General features: G+C 44.3%; 1 protein-coding gene across 6 annotated transcripts in view; it reads right to left on the bottom strand.

The window, feature by feature from the left end:
* Nucleotides 1–17,080, bottom strand: part of syne2b (spectrin repeat containing, nuclear envelope 2b) — a 150,699-nt gene that overhangs the window by 93,742 nt on the left and 39,877 nt on the right. For all 6 annotated transcript variants that reach the window (XM_055863320.1, XM_055863314.1, XM_055863317.1 and 3 more), the window contains 20 exons: nucleotides 16,772–16,966; nucleotides 16,316–16,523; nucleotides 15,489–15,601; nucleotides 15,020–15,222; nucleotides 14,698–14,805; nucleotides 14,330–14,600; nucleotides 13,916–14,245; nucleotides 13,397–13,726; nucleotides 10,632–10,952; nucleotides 10,105–10,434; nucleotides 9,586–9,915; nucleotides 5,979–6,299; nucleotides 5,452–5,781; nucleotides 4,968–5,312; nucleotides 4,164–4,342; nucleotides 3,761–4,076; nucleotides 1,874–2,038; nucleotides 1,323–1,670; nucleotides 960–1,096; nucleotides 451–580 (listed from right to left, as the gene is read on the bottom strand). In XM_055863320.1, coding sequence (XP_055719295.1) covers nucleotides 451–580; nucleotides 960–1,096; nucleotides 1,323–1,670; nucleotides 1,874–2,038; nucleotides 3,761–4,076; nucleotides 4,164–4,342; nucleotides 4,968–5,312; nucleotides 5,452–5,781; nucleotides 5,979–6,299; nucleotides 9,586–9,915; nucleotides 10,105–10,434; nucleotides 10,632–10,952; nucleotides 13,397–13,726; nucleotides 13,916–14,245; nucleotides 14,330–14,600; nucleotides 14,698–14,805; nucleotides 15,020–15,222; nucleotides 15,489–15,601; nucleotides 16,316–16,523; nucleotides 16,772–16,966 — 5,010 coding nt within the window. The remainder of the gene's footprint in view (nucleotides 1–450; nucleotides 581–959; nucleotides 1,097–1,322; nucleotides 1,671–1,873; nucleotides 2,039–3,760; nucleotides 4,077–4,163; nucleotides 4,343–4,967; nucleotides 5,313–5,451; nucleotides 5,782–5,978; nucleotides 6,300–9,585; nucleotides 9,916–10,104; nucleotides 10,435–10,631; nucleotides 10,953–13,396; nucleotides 13,727–13,915; nucleotides 14,246–14,329; nucleotides 14,601–14,697; nucleotides 14,806–15,019; nucleotides 15,223–15,488; nucleotides 15,602–16,315; nucleotides 16,524–16,771; nucleotides 16,967–17,080) is intronic.

Raw genomic sequence — 17,080 nt, 5'->3', positions numbered from 1 at the left:
ACAGTTTATATCCCTGACCTCACTAGCTCTGATTCATGTTGTTTCAACAATCTAGCAAATGGACCACAGCGAGTGGACTTACGTCACGTATTACAGGATGTACCCATAGGCACTAAACAAAGTCCTTGATAATGTTCCTGTAATAATTGGAAATAATGACCGAATTCAAAACATCTACACACTTACGCACCCTGGCAATTACTTCAGCATGGCATACAGTAATATTGTGTTCCCTCTACAGTTCTAATAATTTGCTCCCATACCCAGGAAGCCAACATCACTGAAAAACTTTCAATTGTATTGTATGTGATGCTCATAAAACTAGATTGTGCAATGAAAGTACAAAAAGCTGACACAAACCGAATTACATATCGATTTGGATATATTGAAGACTTTAAACTTCATCATATCAACATTCATTCTGTTTGATTGAGAGGCCTGTGCTATAACCTGGATGGAGGGGGCTGTCCGTGTGGGTGAGGAGTGGTTCCACTGCTGCAGAAGCTGAACAGAGTCTGTGAGGCAGCGAGCTGTGTTCTCAGTGCAGCAGCTCCGCCTCTCACCTAACCTGGTCTTCAGACTACACACACACAGAGTGAGAGTGAGAGTGAGAGTGAGAGAGAGAGAGAGAGAGGATAGCATCAGCACACTGACAGGATATTCATATGTTCAAGCTGATACAATCTCTTAGATTAGTTAATAGCTACTATACTAAACATCCCAGCTACTCATGTATATAAGAATTCCATGTCTCTATCTTTTGCAACTTGCTACCCCTCAAACTACAAAGAAAGATCAGCATGTTCCGTTATCTATGATATAAGGAGTAATAACAATTAAAACTGAAATTGAAATGGAAGAGAGCCAGCTGAGTTTAAACGTGGAGAGCAACAGGAAGAGGATCTGTGCACTGCACAGTTTGATAATGAGCTGAATGTTTGGGATGCCAAGTCTAGTACCTGTCGTGCTGCTGGCTCAGTAACTCCATTATGGAGATGACTTCAGCGGGAAGGTCCTCCTCTGTGGATGCAGATCTGGCAGCCTGACGCAGGTCATGAACTTTAAGCCCTAACCCCTCCAACGACCTCTCGCAGTTCTAAAGGGTGCACAAGTGTAAAACTCAGGTTAGAGTCTCGGAGCGATATAGAACTATAATTTACATGTATTTACTTTGTTGCAAATGTCCCACAGACTGTGTATATTGATTATTTTAAGTTGTTTAAAAATAAATACCTTAATATGGGAACTAAATGATCATGCATTGATCCAGGGCAGTAGTACAGTGCCAAACAGAGCAGAGTCATTTGGAGCAGCGGAGGTACCTTGAGGCTGTGCCAGTGCTGCTGGAGCTGGGCTATGTTGGGGTGTGGCTCGCTGTAGCTCAGGGCCTGGTCCAGAGAACGGAGCTCCCACTGCAGGGCTTTGGCCCTCTCCCTCAGGCCCTGGGCCTTCTTGGCCATCTTCGCATCCAGCTCCTTCAGCTGGGCCTCGCAGCCTCCCAGCCGTTCCCTCATCTCCCTCTCAGAAGAAGTGAGGAGGTCGTGGAGGTGGCTGACCTCTAGGGTCAGGGTGTCCCGACCGGCAGGGGTGCAGCGGCTCAGCAGGGTGTCTCGGATTGCGTCCAGCTCCCTCATCTCCCTCTCCTCCCTGTCGACAGTCTGGAGCAGGGCCTGAGGGAGGAGGGCACATACATTATTTACAACCCTCAGACTAGCAATAGGGACAATATGGTCTTAACAAGCTGTCCTGAAGCACATACAATAAAACAATAGTATGACATATTTTGCGATGCACAAATAAGCTAATAGCAAATACAATACATTGCAATACAATGCTGTTCTTTCATGCTCTTTTCCATGCTCCTGTAACTAACCTTCAGGGTGTTGGCGTAGCTGTGTAGAGCCTGTCTGTCTGTGGGCTGGGGGCCCAGACCCTTCACATGCTCCCTCAGCCAGTCCTGGGCTGCCCCATGCTGTTCCACTAGCTGGGCACAGTGCCTCTCCATGTGGATGCCCTCCTCCATCCTCACACAGGCCTCCTGGAACATACATACACACACATTATAATTACCAACACGTCTTTCAATGGGCACTGATTCAAAGAGGAAAATTACAATTATAACAATTTCTATACAATGTACAGTGCATTCGAAAAGTGTTCAGACCCCTTCCCTTTTTACACATTTTGTTACGTTACAGCCTTATTCTAAAATGAATTAAAGACATTTTTTCCCTCATCAATCTACACACCATACCCCATAATGACAAAGCAAAAACAGGTTTATAGAACATTTTTACATAACTATTCAGACACTTTGCTATGAGATTCGAAATTGAGCAATCGGGGGAGAAGGGCCTTGGTCAGGGAGGTGACCAAGAACCCGATGGTCACTCTGACAGAGCTCCAGTGTTCCTCTGTGGAAATGGGAGAACTTTCAAGAAGGGCAACCATCTCTGCAGCACTCTACCAATCAGGTCTTTATGGTAGAGTGACCAGAAGGGAACCACTCCTCAGTAAAAGTCACATGACAGCATGCTTGGAGTTTCCCAAAAGGCAACTAAAGGACTCTGACCATGAGAAACAAGATTCTCTGGTCTGATGAAACCAAGAGTGAACTCTTTGGCCTGAATGCCAAGTGTCACGTCTGGAGGAAACCTGGCACTATCCCTAAGGTGAAGCGTGGTGGTGGCAGCCTCATGCTGTGGGGATGTTTTCAGCAGCAGGGACTGGGAGGCTTGTCAGGATCGAGCAACAGATGAACAGAGAAAAGTACAGCGAGATTCTTGATGAAAACCTGCTCCAGAGCACTCAGGACCTCAGACTGGGGTGAAGGTTCATCTTCCAACAGGACAAGTCTCTGGATGTCCTTGAGTTGCCCAGCCAGAGCCCGGACTTGAACCCAATCGAACATCTCTGGAGATACCTGAAAATAGCTGTGCAACGACATTCCCAATCCAACCTGACAGAGCTTGAGAGGGTCTGCAGAGAAGAATGGGAGAAACTCCCCAAATACAGATGTGCCAAACTTGTAGCATCATACTCAAGAAGACTCAAGGCTGTAATCCCTGCCAAAGGTGCTTAAACAAATGTGATGGATCAGCCGGATCAAGTGGTCCGACTGCACCCTCTCCTGGAGGTGGGCCGCAGTACAGCCACTACTGACGAGCTCACCTGAGGCCAATTGACTGATTGTTTGTGTTCTCTTAAGGACCTGACTGAAGGGGCAGAGTGATTATGAGCCGGAGACTATGCCGAATTCAGGGACAGAAGGATCCCCTGTTATAGGTTCAAGCTGTCGGAGTGGCGTTGGGTACCAACTGTTAGTTTATTTTTGGGGAGATTTGTTTGGATAGCCATTAGCCTGGCCTTTGTTTGTACGGTACCGGGGAGAGTTGAAAGAAGAACTCCCAATACAGTTTCCTTCTTTTTGTTGAAGTCACATCTCTGCGTCTCATTTCGTGCTGTCCCGCCTAGGATTTTGTCAGTGAATAGGTACGGCCTTTCACACAAAGTACTGAGTCAAAGGTCTGAATACATATGTAAATGTGATATTTCAGTTTTACATTTTTTATACTTTTGCATTATGAGGAATTGTGTGTAGATTGATGAGGGAAAAAACAATCAAATCCATTTTAGAATAAGTTTGTATAGTAAATAAAATGTGGAAAAAGTCAAGGGGTCTAAATACTTTCCCGAATGCACCGAATAAAACAGATGAGTGTATCACTGATCAGTATGAGTAGGGAGATCTAACACCCACCGTCAGTTCTTTGAGAAGGGCAGGGATGCATTCCTCCATGGTGGCCCAGAAGAGGTCTGTCCAGCTGGGGTCCTGGGTAAGCTGGAACATTTCCTTGCCCTGGGTGTGGAGGACCGAGAGGGCTGGGGCCAGGTTCCTGGTTTTATCCAGCAGGGTCCTGGCCGTCTCCACAGCCTGCCCTCGGTCTCCCAGCCCAGGCCAGGGGAAGTGACGGGGCAGCTCTGCTGTCTGGTGCTGGAGCTCAGCCAGACGGGACTGGGCTTGACACTTCTGGTACTGACAGGACACCAGGCGTTCCACCACACCTTGCAACAGTCTGACACACCAGGGAAACATCTGTTGTTTCACACGGTCGTTTTTTTATTCATTACACACCTTTAAATGCAATAAAATGTCACTGTACCTGTGCACCACCTCAGCCTTGTGTACAACTTCTCCCCACTCCTCCTCCATGTCTCTGACTGTCTGCTGAACCTCTAGTCTCCTGCACTCCTCCAGGTCCTGGTTTTCACACAGACTCTGACCTTGTCTTCTCAAGTCCTGCAGCTTAGAGTCTCCCTCAGGTCTGGAACTCAGGACAGCCTGAAGAGGACATTTGAGTTAAAGGCCCAATGAAGCTGTTTTATATCAATGTCAAATAACTTCTGGGTAACAATTAAGTAACTTACTGTAATAGTTTTCCATTAAAATTGTCCAAAATAGACAAACATTTTTCAAGCAATACATTTGGTAGGACTGTCTGGGAGTCGTCTGAGTTGGGAGGGGAAAACTGAAAACTAACTGTTATTGGCAGAGAGGTTTGGAACTCTCTTTGTTATTGGTCTAATTTACCACCTGGTGATACCAACAAGCAAGCCGAAACTCCACCATTGAAAAACCTGCAGATTAGAAGGTCCTGTGTATATTGTATTTTCAACCAGCAACTATCAGGAAATAACACAGATCAAATGTTTTCACACTTTTACAGTGATAGTTTGATCAGCTGTTGTAAATGATGCAAAACACAGGAAAAACAGAATGTTGACTGCACTGGGCCTTTAATGCAACAGAATATACAAGGAATAGTCTGACTACAGTAAATCGTATAAACTGCTTGAAGATTTGGCCATAAATTGGCTTTGCAATCTTAACAAAAACATTTTCATATTGTTAATCAGTCAATCAATTGTGACAATACAAAGATCCTGAGGTGTAGTGTAGCGCGCACCTTTGCTTTCTGCAGCCTGTTCTGGATCTCTTCCTTGCTGCCCCGGGTGCCTGTTCCCAGGGAGTCTGTGTTCTGCTGCTGCAGTTTAAACCAGGCTCTGCTGCTCTCCTCCAGGGCCTGGAAGGCCTCTAGCTGCCTGGAGAGAGAATACCACACCTGGGCCTGACGCAGAGTCTCCTCAGCAGTCTGCAGGACTCTCCTCCACTCCTCCTCCATGTCTCTGACTGTCTGCTGAACCTCTCGTCTCCTGCTCTCCTCCAGGTCCTGATGTTCACACAGACTCTGACCTCGTCTTCTCAAGTCCTGCAGCTTAGAGTCTCCCTCAGGTCTGGAACTCAGGACAGCCTGTGGATAGAGAGACAGAAAAAGAGTAGTACCTTAGGGCTCAGCTAGATCGGACCTTGTTGGAAGTGTTACTAACTTGACTATGTGTTACTGACTTGACATCTGATGTTTTTTTAGGCACAAGTAGCTATAGACTTACCTGTGCTATGTTTATTCTGTCATCAGTCTGGCTCTGGCTGCCCAGAGAGTGTAGGCGTTGTTTGTGGTCTCTGACCCAGGCCTGAATGCTTCCCTTCTGGGTAACATATTCAATCATTTCCCTCTCTATGACACTCTGAACCTCGGCCTTATCCACCACCTCCTTTGCAGCCTTAAGAACTTCTCCCCACTTCTCCTCCGTGTCTCTGACTGTCTGCTGAACCTCTCGTCTCCTGCTCTCCTCCAGGTCCTGATGTTCACACAGACTTTGACATCGTCTTCTCAAGTCCTGCAGCTTAGATTCTCCCTCAGGTCTGGAACTCAGGACAGCCTGAAGACAAAGACACAAGTACTAAGTCAAAACTGAATTAGGCAGTTTAGAGAAAGACCAAAAGCCAAATCCATGTTTTTATGCCAAGTAAGACTCTGATGGAAGAGCCATGAATTGTAAATTCAGAACGAATGCTGACAACAACAATAAGTCCATATCTTCGAAGGATTTATAAGCACTTCCAGCTGAACACAGACCTGTGCGGTATGTAGTCTCTCCTCAGTCTTGGTCTGGCTGCTCTGAGAGTGTAGCTGTTGTTTCTGGTCTTTCACCCAGACCCGAGTGCCTTCCTTCCAGGTTTCAAAAGCTCTCAGCTCTTTTTCTAGTACCTCAGCCCGATCCAGCGCCTCTTTTGCAGCCTGTAGGACTCTCCTCCACTCCTCCTCCATGTCTCTGACTGTCTGCTGAACATCTCGTCTCCTGCTCTCCTCCAGGTCCTGATGTTCACACAGACTCTGACTTCGTCTCCTCAAGTCCTGCAGCTTAGAGTCTCCCTCAGGTCTGGAACTCAGGACGGCCTGGTAACAGACACAAACACAAGGTAAAGACTAAGTTAGTATAGTAAGCATTATGGACTTATTAGACTTAGCACAAAAGGTACTATCCATAGGGGGAGACTAAGCACAAAAAAACTATCCATAGGGGGAGACTTGGCACAAAAAATACTATCCATAGGGGGAGACTTAGCACAAAAATACTATCCATAGGGGGAGACTTAGCACAAAAAAATACTATCATGGGGGAGACTTAGCACAAAAAAATACTATCCGTAGGGAGAGAATTAGCACAAAAAAATACTATCCATAGGGGGAGCCTGGGCAATGGAAATGTCTGACCTTTTTAACAGTATGACTGTGAACATCTGTATGAAACCCAAATTAAGGGAGACATAGAAATTATTAAAAAACAACTGTTGATGCAATATGAAAAACAATGGGTGTAGAAGATTCATCACGAACCCAAATTGAGAACCTTTTGTTTGATTAAGGGTGAATCTGTGTGAGAGAGATGTATTATGTATAACCTACCTAAACGTGAGATCAGGGATCAGGGATGTTTCCTCTGCGTATTGAAACAGGTAAGATCAGGGATATTGTCTCTGCGTATTGAAACAGGTAAGATCAGGGATATTGTCTCTGCGTATTGAAACAGGTCAGATCAGGGATATTGCCTCTCCGTACTGAAACAGGTCAGATCAGGGATATTGTCTCTGCGTATTGAAACAGGTCAGATCAGGGATATTGTCTCTGCGTATTGAAACAGGTCAGATCAGGGATATTGTCTCTGCGTATTGAAACAGGTCAGATCAGGGATATTGTCTCTGCGTATTGAAACAGGTCAGATCAGGGATATTGTCTCTGCGTATTGAAACAGGTCAGATCAGGGATATTGCCTCTCCGTACTGAAACAGGTCAGATCAGGGATATTGCCTCTGCGTATTGAAACAGGTCAGATCAGGGATATTGTCTCTGCGTATTGAAACAGGTCAGATCAGGGATATTGTCTCTGCGTATTGAAACAGGTCAGATCAGGGATATTGTCTCTGCGTATTGAAACAGGTCAGATCAGGGATATTGCCTCTCCGTACTGAAACAGGTCAGATCAGGGATATTGTCTCTGCGTATTGAAACAGGTCAGATCAGGGATATTGTCTCTGCGTATTGAAACAGGTCAGATCAGGGATATTGTCTCTGCGTATTGAAACAGGTCAGATCAGGGATATTGTCTCTGCGTATTGAAACAGGTCAGATCAGGGATATTGTCTCTGCGTATTGAAACAGATAAGATCAGGGATATTGTCTCTGCGTATTGAAACAGATAAGATCAGGGATATTGGCTCTGTGTATTGAAACAGATAAGATCAGGGATATTGTCTCTGCGTATTGAAACAGGTAAGATCAGGGATGTTGTCTCTGCGTATTGAAACAGGTAAGATCAGGGATATTGGCTCTGTGTATTGAAACAGATAAGATCAGGGATATTGTCTCTGCGTATTGAAACAGATAAGATCAGGGATATTGGCTCTGTGTATTGAAACAGGTCGGTATTGTGGTGAAATGAAAGAGGAAAGACTATTCAAGTATTGTGACCTCGAAGAAATAGAGACTGAAACTCATTGTATCCTCTATTGCCCTTTCTACCAAGATATACGCTTGCTTTTATTCCAGAAAGCACACCAGATACACCCTGGCATTATGTGGCTGAGCGCTGAGGAGAAACTGAAATGTTTTTTTGTCCATTGTGTATTTCCATTTGCGGAATATTTAGATAAAGCCTGGAATAAAAGAAAAAGGGCTACCCATAATTAAATTGTAAAATGATTTAGTTTCTATGTGGTAAATGGTACGTGCGTATAGATTTTGTATAGGTTTGTCTCTCCCATATGAATCTTCTCTTTGTGCCAGACTGGGTTCAAATGTCTTCTGTTTCATTTTCCTGTATTTATTTATCTGTATTTATTTATCTGTATATGTTATGTATGTTATGTATGTTATGTATGTATGTATGTATGTATGTATGTATGTATGTATGTATGTATGTATGTATGTATGTATGTATGTGTGTATATATACAGTGTGTATGTATGCATATACACTGCTCAAAAAAATAAAGGGAACACTTAAACAACACAATGTAACTCCAAGTCAATCACACTTCTGTGAAATCAAACTGTGCACTTAGGAAGCAACACTGATTGACAATAAATTTCACATGCTGTTGTGCAAATGGAATAGACAAAAGGTGGAAATTATAGGCAATTAGCAAGACACCCCCAATAAGGAGTGGTTCTGCAGGTGGTGACCACAGACCACTTCTTAGTTCCTATGCTTCCTGGCTGATGTTTTGGTCACTTTTGAATGCTGGCGGTGCTTTCACTCTAGTGGTAGCATGAGATGGAGTCTACAACCCACACAAGTGGCTCAGGTAGTGCAGCTCATCCAGGATGGCGGAGGTAGCGGTCCTGCTGCTGGGTTGTTGCCCTCCTACGGCCTCCTCCACGTCTCCTGATGTACTGGCCTGTCTCCTGGTAGCGCCTCCATGCTCTGGGCACTACGCTGACAGACACAGCAAACCTTCTTGCCACAGCTCGCATTGATGTGCCATCCTGGATGAGCTGCACTACCTGAGCCACTTGTGTGGGTTGTAGACTCCGTCTCATGCTACCACTAGAGTGAAAGCACCGCCAGCATTCAAAAGTGACCAAAACAACAGCCAGGAAGCATAGGAACTGAGAAGTGGTCTGTGGTCACCACCTGCAGAACGACTCCTTTATTGGGGGTGTCTTGCTAATTGCCTAGAATTTCCACCTTTTGTCTATTCCATTTGCACAACAGCATGTGAAATTTATTGTCAATCAGTGTTGCTTCCTAAGTGGACAGTTTGATTTCACAGAAGTGTGATTGACTTTGTGTGTACATTGTGTTGTTTAAGTGTTCCCTTTATTTTTTTGAGCAGTGTATATGTATGTATGTATGTATGTATAATTACAGTTTGGATAACCTTATTTACTATTTTGTATTGATTTTTACTACATTTTTTCCCCCACTCTGTATTCAATGAGCAATGCAGAGAACACCGGAAGAAGAAATATCATTGAATTATTGTAATGCTTGTTAATGTGTCAATTAATCCCAGAAGGGATGGGTTGCCAATTGGCGATTTGACACGAAAGTAAAATGGCATTTAGTCATTCATTCATAACAACCTTAGTTCAAAACTGAGCCTAAGCTCAAGCCCTAGTCTTTGCCCTGCTGTAGCCATGACCCAAACACTAACCATGTCTACTATTAACTGTAGACTGACCTGTGCAGTTTGTATTCTGTTCTCTGTCTTGGCCTGGCTGCCCAAAGAAAGTAAGCGTTGATGTTGGCCTTTGATCCAGGCCCTGGAGTTCTCCTTCTGGGTTTCCAAGTCTCTCAGCTGGCCTTCGATAGCACTCTGCATCTCAGCTTTGGTAAGAGTTTCCTCAGCAGTCTGCAGGACTCTCCTCCACTCCTCCTCCATGTCTCTGACTGTCTGCTGAACCTCTCGTCTCCTGCTCTCCTCCAGGTCCTGATGTTCACACAGACTCTGACTTCGTCTCCTCAAGTCCTGCAGCTTAGAGTCTCCCTCAGGTCTGCAGCTCAGGATGGTCTGAAAAGAAACACATATTTTTTAATAAGTACATTAAGCATGTCTAATTGACTACTGGCCAAAGGCATATTCAAAACTGTATCCCAAACCAGGGCCCATGCCATGACTCTTACATTGACCCTAAACTAACTGCCACTGTTTGTCACCCAGACAGTGTACCATACGTGTCTGTAGCAGCTGGAGACTGACCTGTGCTGTGTGTCTTTGGTCCTCAGTCTTGGCCTGGTTGCCCAGAGAGTGGAGTTGTTGCTGCTGGTCTCTGACCCAGGTCCTGGTACTTTCTGTCTGGGAGTCAAACACTCTCAGCTGGCCTTCGATAGCACTCTGCATCTCAGCTTTGGTAAGAGTTTCCTCAGCAGTCTGCAGGACTCTCCTCCACTCCTCCTCCATGTCTCTGACTGTCTGCTGAACCTCTCGTCTCCTGCTCTCCTCCAGGTCCTGATGTTCACACAGACTTTGACATCGTCTTCTCAAGTCCTGCAGCTTAGATTCTCCCTCAGGTCTGGAACTCAGGACAGCCTGAAGACAAAGACACAGGTACTAAGTCAAAACTGAATTAGGCAGTTTAGAGAAAGACCAAAAGCCAAATCCATGTTTTTATGCCAAGCAAGACTCTGATGGAAGAGCCATGAATTGTAAATTCAGAACGAATGCTGACAACAACAATAAGTCCATATCTTCGAAGGATTTATAAGCACTTCCAGCTGAACACAGACCTGTGCGGTATGTAGTCTCTCCTCAGTCTTGGTCTGGCTGCTCTGAGAGTGTAGCTGTTGTTTCTGGTCTTTCACCCAGACCCGAGTGCCTTCCTTCCAGGTTTCAAAAGCTCTCAGCTCTTTTTCTAGTACCTCAGCCCGATCTAGCGCCTCTTTTGCAGCCTGTAGGACTCTCCTCCACTCCTCTTCCATGTCTCTGACTGTCTGCTGAACATCTCGTCTCCTGCTCTCCTCCAGGTCCTGATGTTCACACAGACTTTGACCTCGTCTCCTCAAGTCCTGCAGCTTAGAGTCTCCCTCAGTTCTGGAACTCAGGACGGCCTGGTAACAGACATAAACACTAGCTTAAGACTAAGGTAGTATAGTAAGCATTATGGACTTAGACTTAGCACAAAAAATACTATTCTATAGGGGGAGATTTAGCACAAAAAATACTATCCATAGTGGGAGACTTTTTCACGCCCTGACCTTCGAGATCCTTTTAATTCTCTATTTGGTTAGGTCAGGGTGTGACTAGGGTGGGCAATCTATGTTTTCTATTTCTTTGTTGGCCTGGTATGGTTCCCAATCAGAGGCAGCTGTCTATCGTTGTCTCTGATTGGGGATCATATTTAGGCAGCCTTTTCCCACCTGTTGTTCGTGGGATCTTGTTTTTGTGTAGTGCCTGTTAGTCCTGCATTTGCTTCACGGTTTGTTTCTGTCTGTATTTTGTTTTGGTGATTTTCATTTATTAAAATATTATGTGGAATTCTACGCACGCTGCGCCTTGTTCCAATCATTCAAACGATTGTGACAGACTTAGCACAAAAAATACTATCCATTGGGGGAGAATTAGCACAAAAAATACTATCCATAGGGATAGACTTAGCACAAAAATACTCATCCATAGTGGGAGACTTAGCACAAAAATACTCATCCATAGTGGGAGACTTAGCACAAAAAAATACTATCCATAGGGACAGACTTAGCACAAAAAATACTATCCATAGGGATAGACTTAGCACAAAAAATACTATCCATAGGGATAGACTTAGCACAAAAATACTATCCATAGTGGGAGACTTAGCACAAAATACTCATCCATAGTGGGAGACTTAGCACAAAAATACTCATCCATAGTGGGAGACTTAGCACAAAAATACTCATCCATAGTGGGAGACTTAGCACAAAAAAATACTATCCATTGGGGAGAATTAGCACAAAAAAATACTATCCATAGTGAGAGACTTAGCACAAAAAAATACTATCCATAGTGAGAGAATTAGCACAAAAAAATACTATCCATAGGGGGAGCCTGGGCAATGGAAATGTCTGACCTTTTTAACAGTATGACTGTGAACATCTGTATGAAACCCAAATTAAGGGAGACATAGAAATTATTAAAAAACAACTGTTGAAGCAATATGAAAAACAATGGGTGGAGACGATTAGTCATGAACCCAAAATGAGAACATTTTGTTTGATTAAGGGTGAATCTGTGTGAGAGATATATTATATATAACCTACCTAAAAGCAAGAGATCGATATGTACACAGGGAAGATCAGGGATATTGCCTCTGCGTATTGAAACAGGTAAGATCAGGGATATTGTCTCTGTGTATTGAAACAGGTAAGATCAGGGATGTTGTCTCTGTGTATTGAAACAGATAAGATCAGGGATATTGTCTCTGCGTATTGAAACAGATAAGATCAGGGATATTGTCTCTGTGTATTGAAACAGGTCGTTATTGTGGTGAAATGAAAGAGGAAAGACTATTCCACTATTGTGACCTCTAAGAAATAGAGACTGAAACTCATTGTATCCTCTATTGCCATTTCTGTCAAGATATATGCTTGCTTTTATTCCAGAAAGCACAACAGATACAGCAGATATACTCTTTGTTTCTGGCTCAAAATGGCCAGAAACAAAGCCCTTTCTTCTGAAACTCGTCAGTCTATTCTTGTTCTGAGAAATTAAGGCTATTCCATGCGAGAAATTGCCAAGAAACTGAAGATCTGGTACAATGCTGTGTACTACTCCGTTCACAGAACAGCGCAAACTGGCTCTAACCAGAATAGAAAAAGGAGGGGGAGGCCCCGGTGCACAACTGTGCAAAAGGACAAGTACATTAGAGTGTCTAGTTTGAGAAACAGATGCCTCACGTCCTCAACTGGCAGCTTCATTAAATAGTACCCCAAAACACCAGTCTCAACATCAACAGTGAAGAGGCTACTCCAGGATGCTGGCCTTCTAGGCAGAGTTCCATTAAAAATCTGCCGTTTCCAGCTACAATAATCATTTACAACATTAACAATGCCTACACTGTATTTCTGATCAATTTAATGTTATTTTAATAGTCAAAAAAATTGCTTTTCTTACATAAACAATGACATTTCTAAGTGACCCCAAACTTTTGAACGGTAGTGTGTGTATGTATATATGTATGTATGTATGTATGTATGTATAAATTACAGTTTGGAGAGCCTTATTTACTATTTTGTATTGATTTTTACTTTAACATTTTTTTCACTCTGTATTCGATGAGCAATGCAGAGAACACCGGAAGAAGAATTATCATTGAATTACCACAGTGAATTATTGTAATGCTTGTTAATGTGTCAATTAATCCCAGAAGGGATGGGTTGCCAATTGGCAATTTGACACGAAAATAAATATTTATAACAACCTTAGTTCAAAACTCGAGCCTAAGCTCAAGTCCTAGTCTTTGCCCTGCTGTAGCCCAGACCCAAATACTAACCATGTCTACCATTAACTGTAGACTGACCTGTGCAGTTTGTATTCTGTTCTCTGTCTTGGCCTGGCTGCCCAAAGAAAGTAAGCGTTGATGTTGGCCTTTGATCCAGGCCCTGGAGTTCTCCTTCTGGGTTTCCAAGTCTCTCAGCTGGCCTTCGATAGCACTCTGCATCTCAGCTTTGGTAAGAGTTTCCTCAGCAGTCTGCAGGACTCTCCTCCACTCCTCCTCCATGTCTCTGACTGTCTGCTGAACCTCTCGTCTCCTGCTCTCCTCCAGGTCCTGATGTTCACACAGACTCTGACTTCGTCTCCTCAAGTCCTGCAGCTTAGAGTCTCCCTCAGGTCTGCAGCTCAGGATGGTCTGAAAAGAAACACATATTTTTTAATAAGTACATTAAGCATGTCTAATTGACTACTGGCCAAAGGCATACCCAAAACTGTATCCCAAACCAGGGCCCATGCCATGACTCTTACATTCACCCTAAACTAACTGCCACTGTTTGTCACCCAGACAGTGTACCATACGTGTCTGTAGCAGCTGGAGACTGACCTGTGCTGTGTGTCTTTGGTCCTCAGTCTTGGCCTGGTTGCCCAGAGAGTGGAGTTGTTGCTGCTGGTCTCTGACCCAGGTCCTGGTACTTTCTGTCTGGGAGTCAAACACTCTCAGCTGGCCTTCGATAGCACTCTGCATCTCAGCTTTGGTAAGAGTTTCCTCAGCAGTCTGCAGGACTCTCCTCCACTCCTCCTCCATGTCTCTGACTGTCTGCTGAACCTCTCGTCTCCTGCTCTCCTCCAGGTCCTGATGTTCACACAGACTTTGACATTGTCTTCTCAAGTCCTGCAGCTTAGAGTCTCCCTCAGGTCTCGAACTGAGAATGACCTGGAGAGTAAAACACATGAACATCTTAAGGGAATCCTCTTAATATTTTTTTTTTTAGTTTTCCATCATCTCCTATTGACATACCTGTGCTGTGTGTATTCTCTCCTCTTTCTGGATCTGGTGATGCTGTCGTTGTTGCTGGTCTCTAACCCAGGTCCTGGTGCTGTCAGTCTGGGTATCAAACATCCTACTGGTCTCCTCCAGGACTCTCTGGGTCTCGGCCTGCTGCTGCAGTCTGGCCTCCAGGCTCCGGTAGCGCTGCATGAGGTCGTCAGTGTCAGTCAGCAGGCTGTCCCCTCTCAGACCCTGCCTCCGCACCGACGAACACAACTCACTGAGGGCCTCCACTCTCTCACTGGATCACAGAGAAGACAATGTATCACCACTACATCACACCACTACATCACTGCTGTACATTACCCCTCGAGCAAGTCTGCAATAACTCAATTCACCTTTCTTTGTGGAGATCTTTGAGAAAGTTGTTGACTTGTTCTCCTTCCACTGACTTGTGTTCCCAGGCCTGAAGCCAGCCATGGAAACATTCATGTTCCTGCTGTAGACTGAAGAACACAAGAAAGACACCATGTTGATTAAAATGACGCATGCGACTGATAATGACCCATCGTCAAATGACCGATTGCTTACATCCTCCCTTCAGTATCATTGTGGTGCCATCTAGTAGTAACAGTTCGTACAGCAGTGTATAGTAGTAATGATGTATAGTAACACTGTTAGGAATAGGAGTGTATAGTATTTAGTGGTAATAGTGATTACCTGTTGAGGGTTCTGAGGACAGTGTCCAGCTGGCTCTGTCTGCCCTGGCAATGGGTTCTGAATGTGGCCAGCTCCTTCTCCTGCTCCCCCAGCCAGCTTTTCAGGTGGGCCAGCTGCTCTGGCGGAACCTGCTCTCTGCCTCTCTCCAGGTGCTCGCTCACCTGACCCAGACGCTTCTCACCATCCTTAGACACCAGGAAACACTGGTAGAAAAATAAAGAAACATTATAACTCAGACAGAGCTGATGCTGGGGTTTCAAGCAATTTATCAGTCATGTCAAGAAAGTACTATGATATTCTAATTTAAATAGGTTCAATAGAGAAAATTCAGTCAATCCCGACCAACACTGTGTTCACACATGTGATTACTGATCAAAAGATGTGATCAAGACCAAAACTCATCCTCCCCTTATGTCCATTTACATTGTCAGATGCTTCTGTAAGATGTGATATCCAGCCTGCTACTCACAGCCAGTCTTTTCATGGAGGCCTCCACGTCCTGTTTACACACTGGGTTCTCAAAGCACTCGTTCACAGACAACTGCAGATCCTGGAACCACTCTTCAAACAAATGGCTCTCATCTGAAGAAGGGAAAATGACGAGAGAAGTATTGAACAAATTAGGGGGAACTGATACCTGACTAAAACAAGTAACCACTGAATGAAACTAGATTTTTTATAAGTATTACTAACAACAGATTAAAGGACTTTTGGCCAAGGGATCCATTAATGTGTAATACAATATAATATTATTAATCTACAATTGATATTCTTAACCCTGGGCAACATGGATCTTGGAGGCTCACAGGGATATTGGCATACGCAGTACTCTACCAATTATATATTTTTTTAACTCAATACTATTCCTAAATGCACTGTAATTTACGCTTGAAAACACAGCATTTTGTCTTTGCCTCATGGAAAAATGTGTAGAATTAGAGGATATTAGCTTTAAATCTGCAACAACAACAACAACCTCTCTGCCCCACAACACAATGTTTAGAATGGCAGCACATCTGTTTGAAAACTGCAAAACTTCTCAGATGCCAAGAGGCAGGCCTTTTAAATGTTCTTTCCCCAACCTCGAGACTTAGTTTGTCCAGCTATGCACTGCAGAAGTCATAGTGAAACTCCTTGTAGGCAATTTTTTCACACTCAAGTTGTGTTCGGATTATGAGGAGGTCCCTGATGAATGTGTTATCACAAAAGGGGTCCCCGGACCCAAAAAAGTTTGAGAACCCCGGTCTTAAACTAAGTTTAAATGAAAGCAACAACCAATGAACAATAAATCCTTACTTTTGATGACCTTGATGAGCCCCTTTTCTCCCTCCTCCTGTTTCTGGTGGATCATGTATTTGGTGTGTGAGATGTTCTCTCTGAGCCTGGTGCAGTCTATAGACAGGGTCTGTAGCACCTGGGGGCTGGCTACACTGGACATGAGACCCACCTCCTTCAGCACTGAACCTGCCTGCTCCTCCTGGGCCTGTAGCTGCTCACACAGATCCTACACCATGACAGAAATCATGTTCAATATCAACACGGGGACCAGTCAGGTTATATTCTGGTCTATGTGGGTAGATATGTTTTATCTGGATAGGAGTTTGTTTGTGTCATTAAAAATAGTCATCTGAACTATTCATATGAATGATACATTTCACATAGTATGAACAATGACAGGTGCGTTTTGTCATTTAGTTGCCAGATGAGTTTAGTTTAACGAACGTTGTACAGTACGAGGAGGATGTACAGTACCTGCATCTGGGACTGGTCTCCTGGCATACTGAGCGTGCCCAGAGAGGACTGGATGGTGTGCAGGGCAGATTGGCACTCTGTCACCTTCTCTGCCAGGTGTCTCTTTACAGCGATCAGCTCCTGGAAGACATCGGTGCTGTCGGAGAATAGCTCGTCCACCTGATCCATCTTCTTCCTCAGCTGGGTCTCCATCACCTGAGGTGAGCGGGGGTCGGGGGGGTCACATGACATGGGGTGTGTTGGGGAGGGTGGGTCAGTTAAGTTGAAAATTATTGCCATTCTAGATGTCAATGCTACATTTTACCCTTT

The sequence above is a fragment of the Salvelinus fontinalis genome, chromosome 15, assembly GCF_029448725.1.
Source record: "Salvelinus fontinalis isolate EN_2023a chromosome 15, ASM2944872v1, whole genome shotgun sequence".
NCBI classification, from domain to species: domain Eukaryota; kingdom Metazoa; phylum Chordata; class Actinopteri; order Salmoniformes; family Salmonidae; genus Salvelinus; species Salvelinus fontinalis.
The sequence above is the reverse complement of the archived record's forward strand: the minus strand, read 5'-3'. Positions and strand labels throughout refer to the sequence as shown.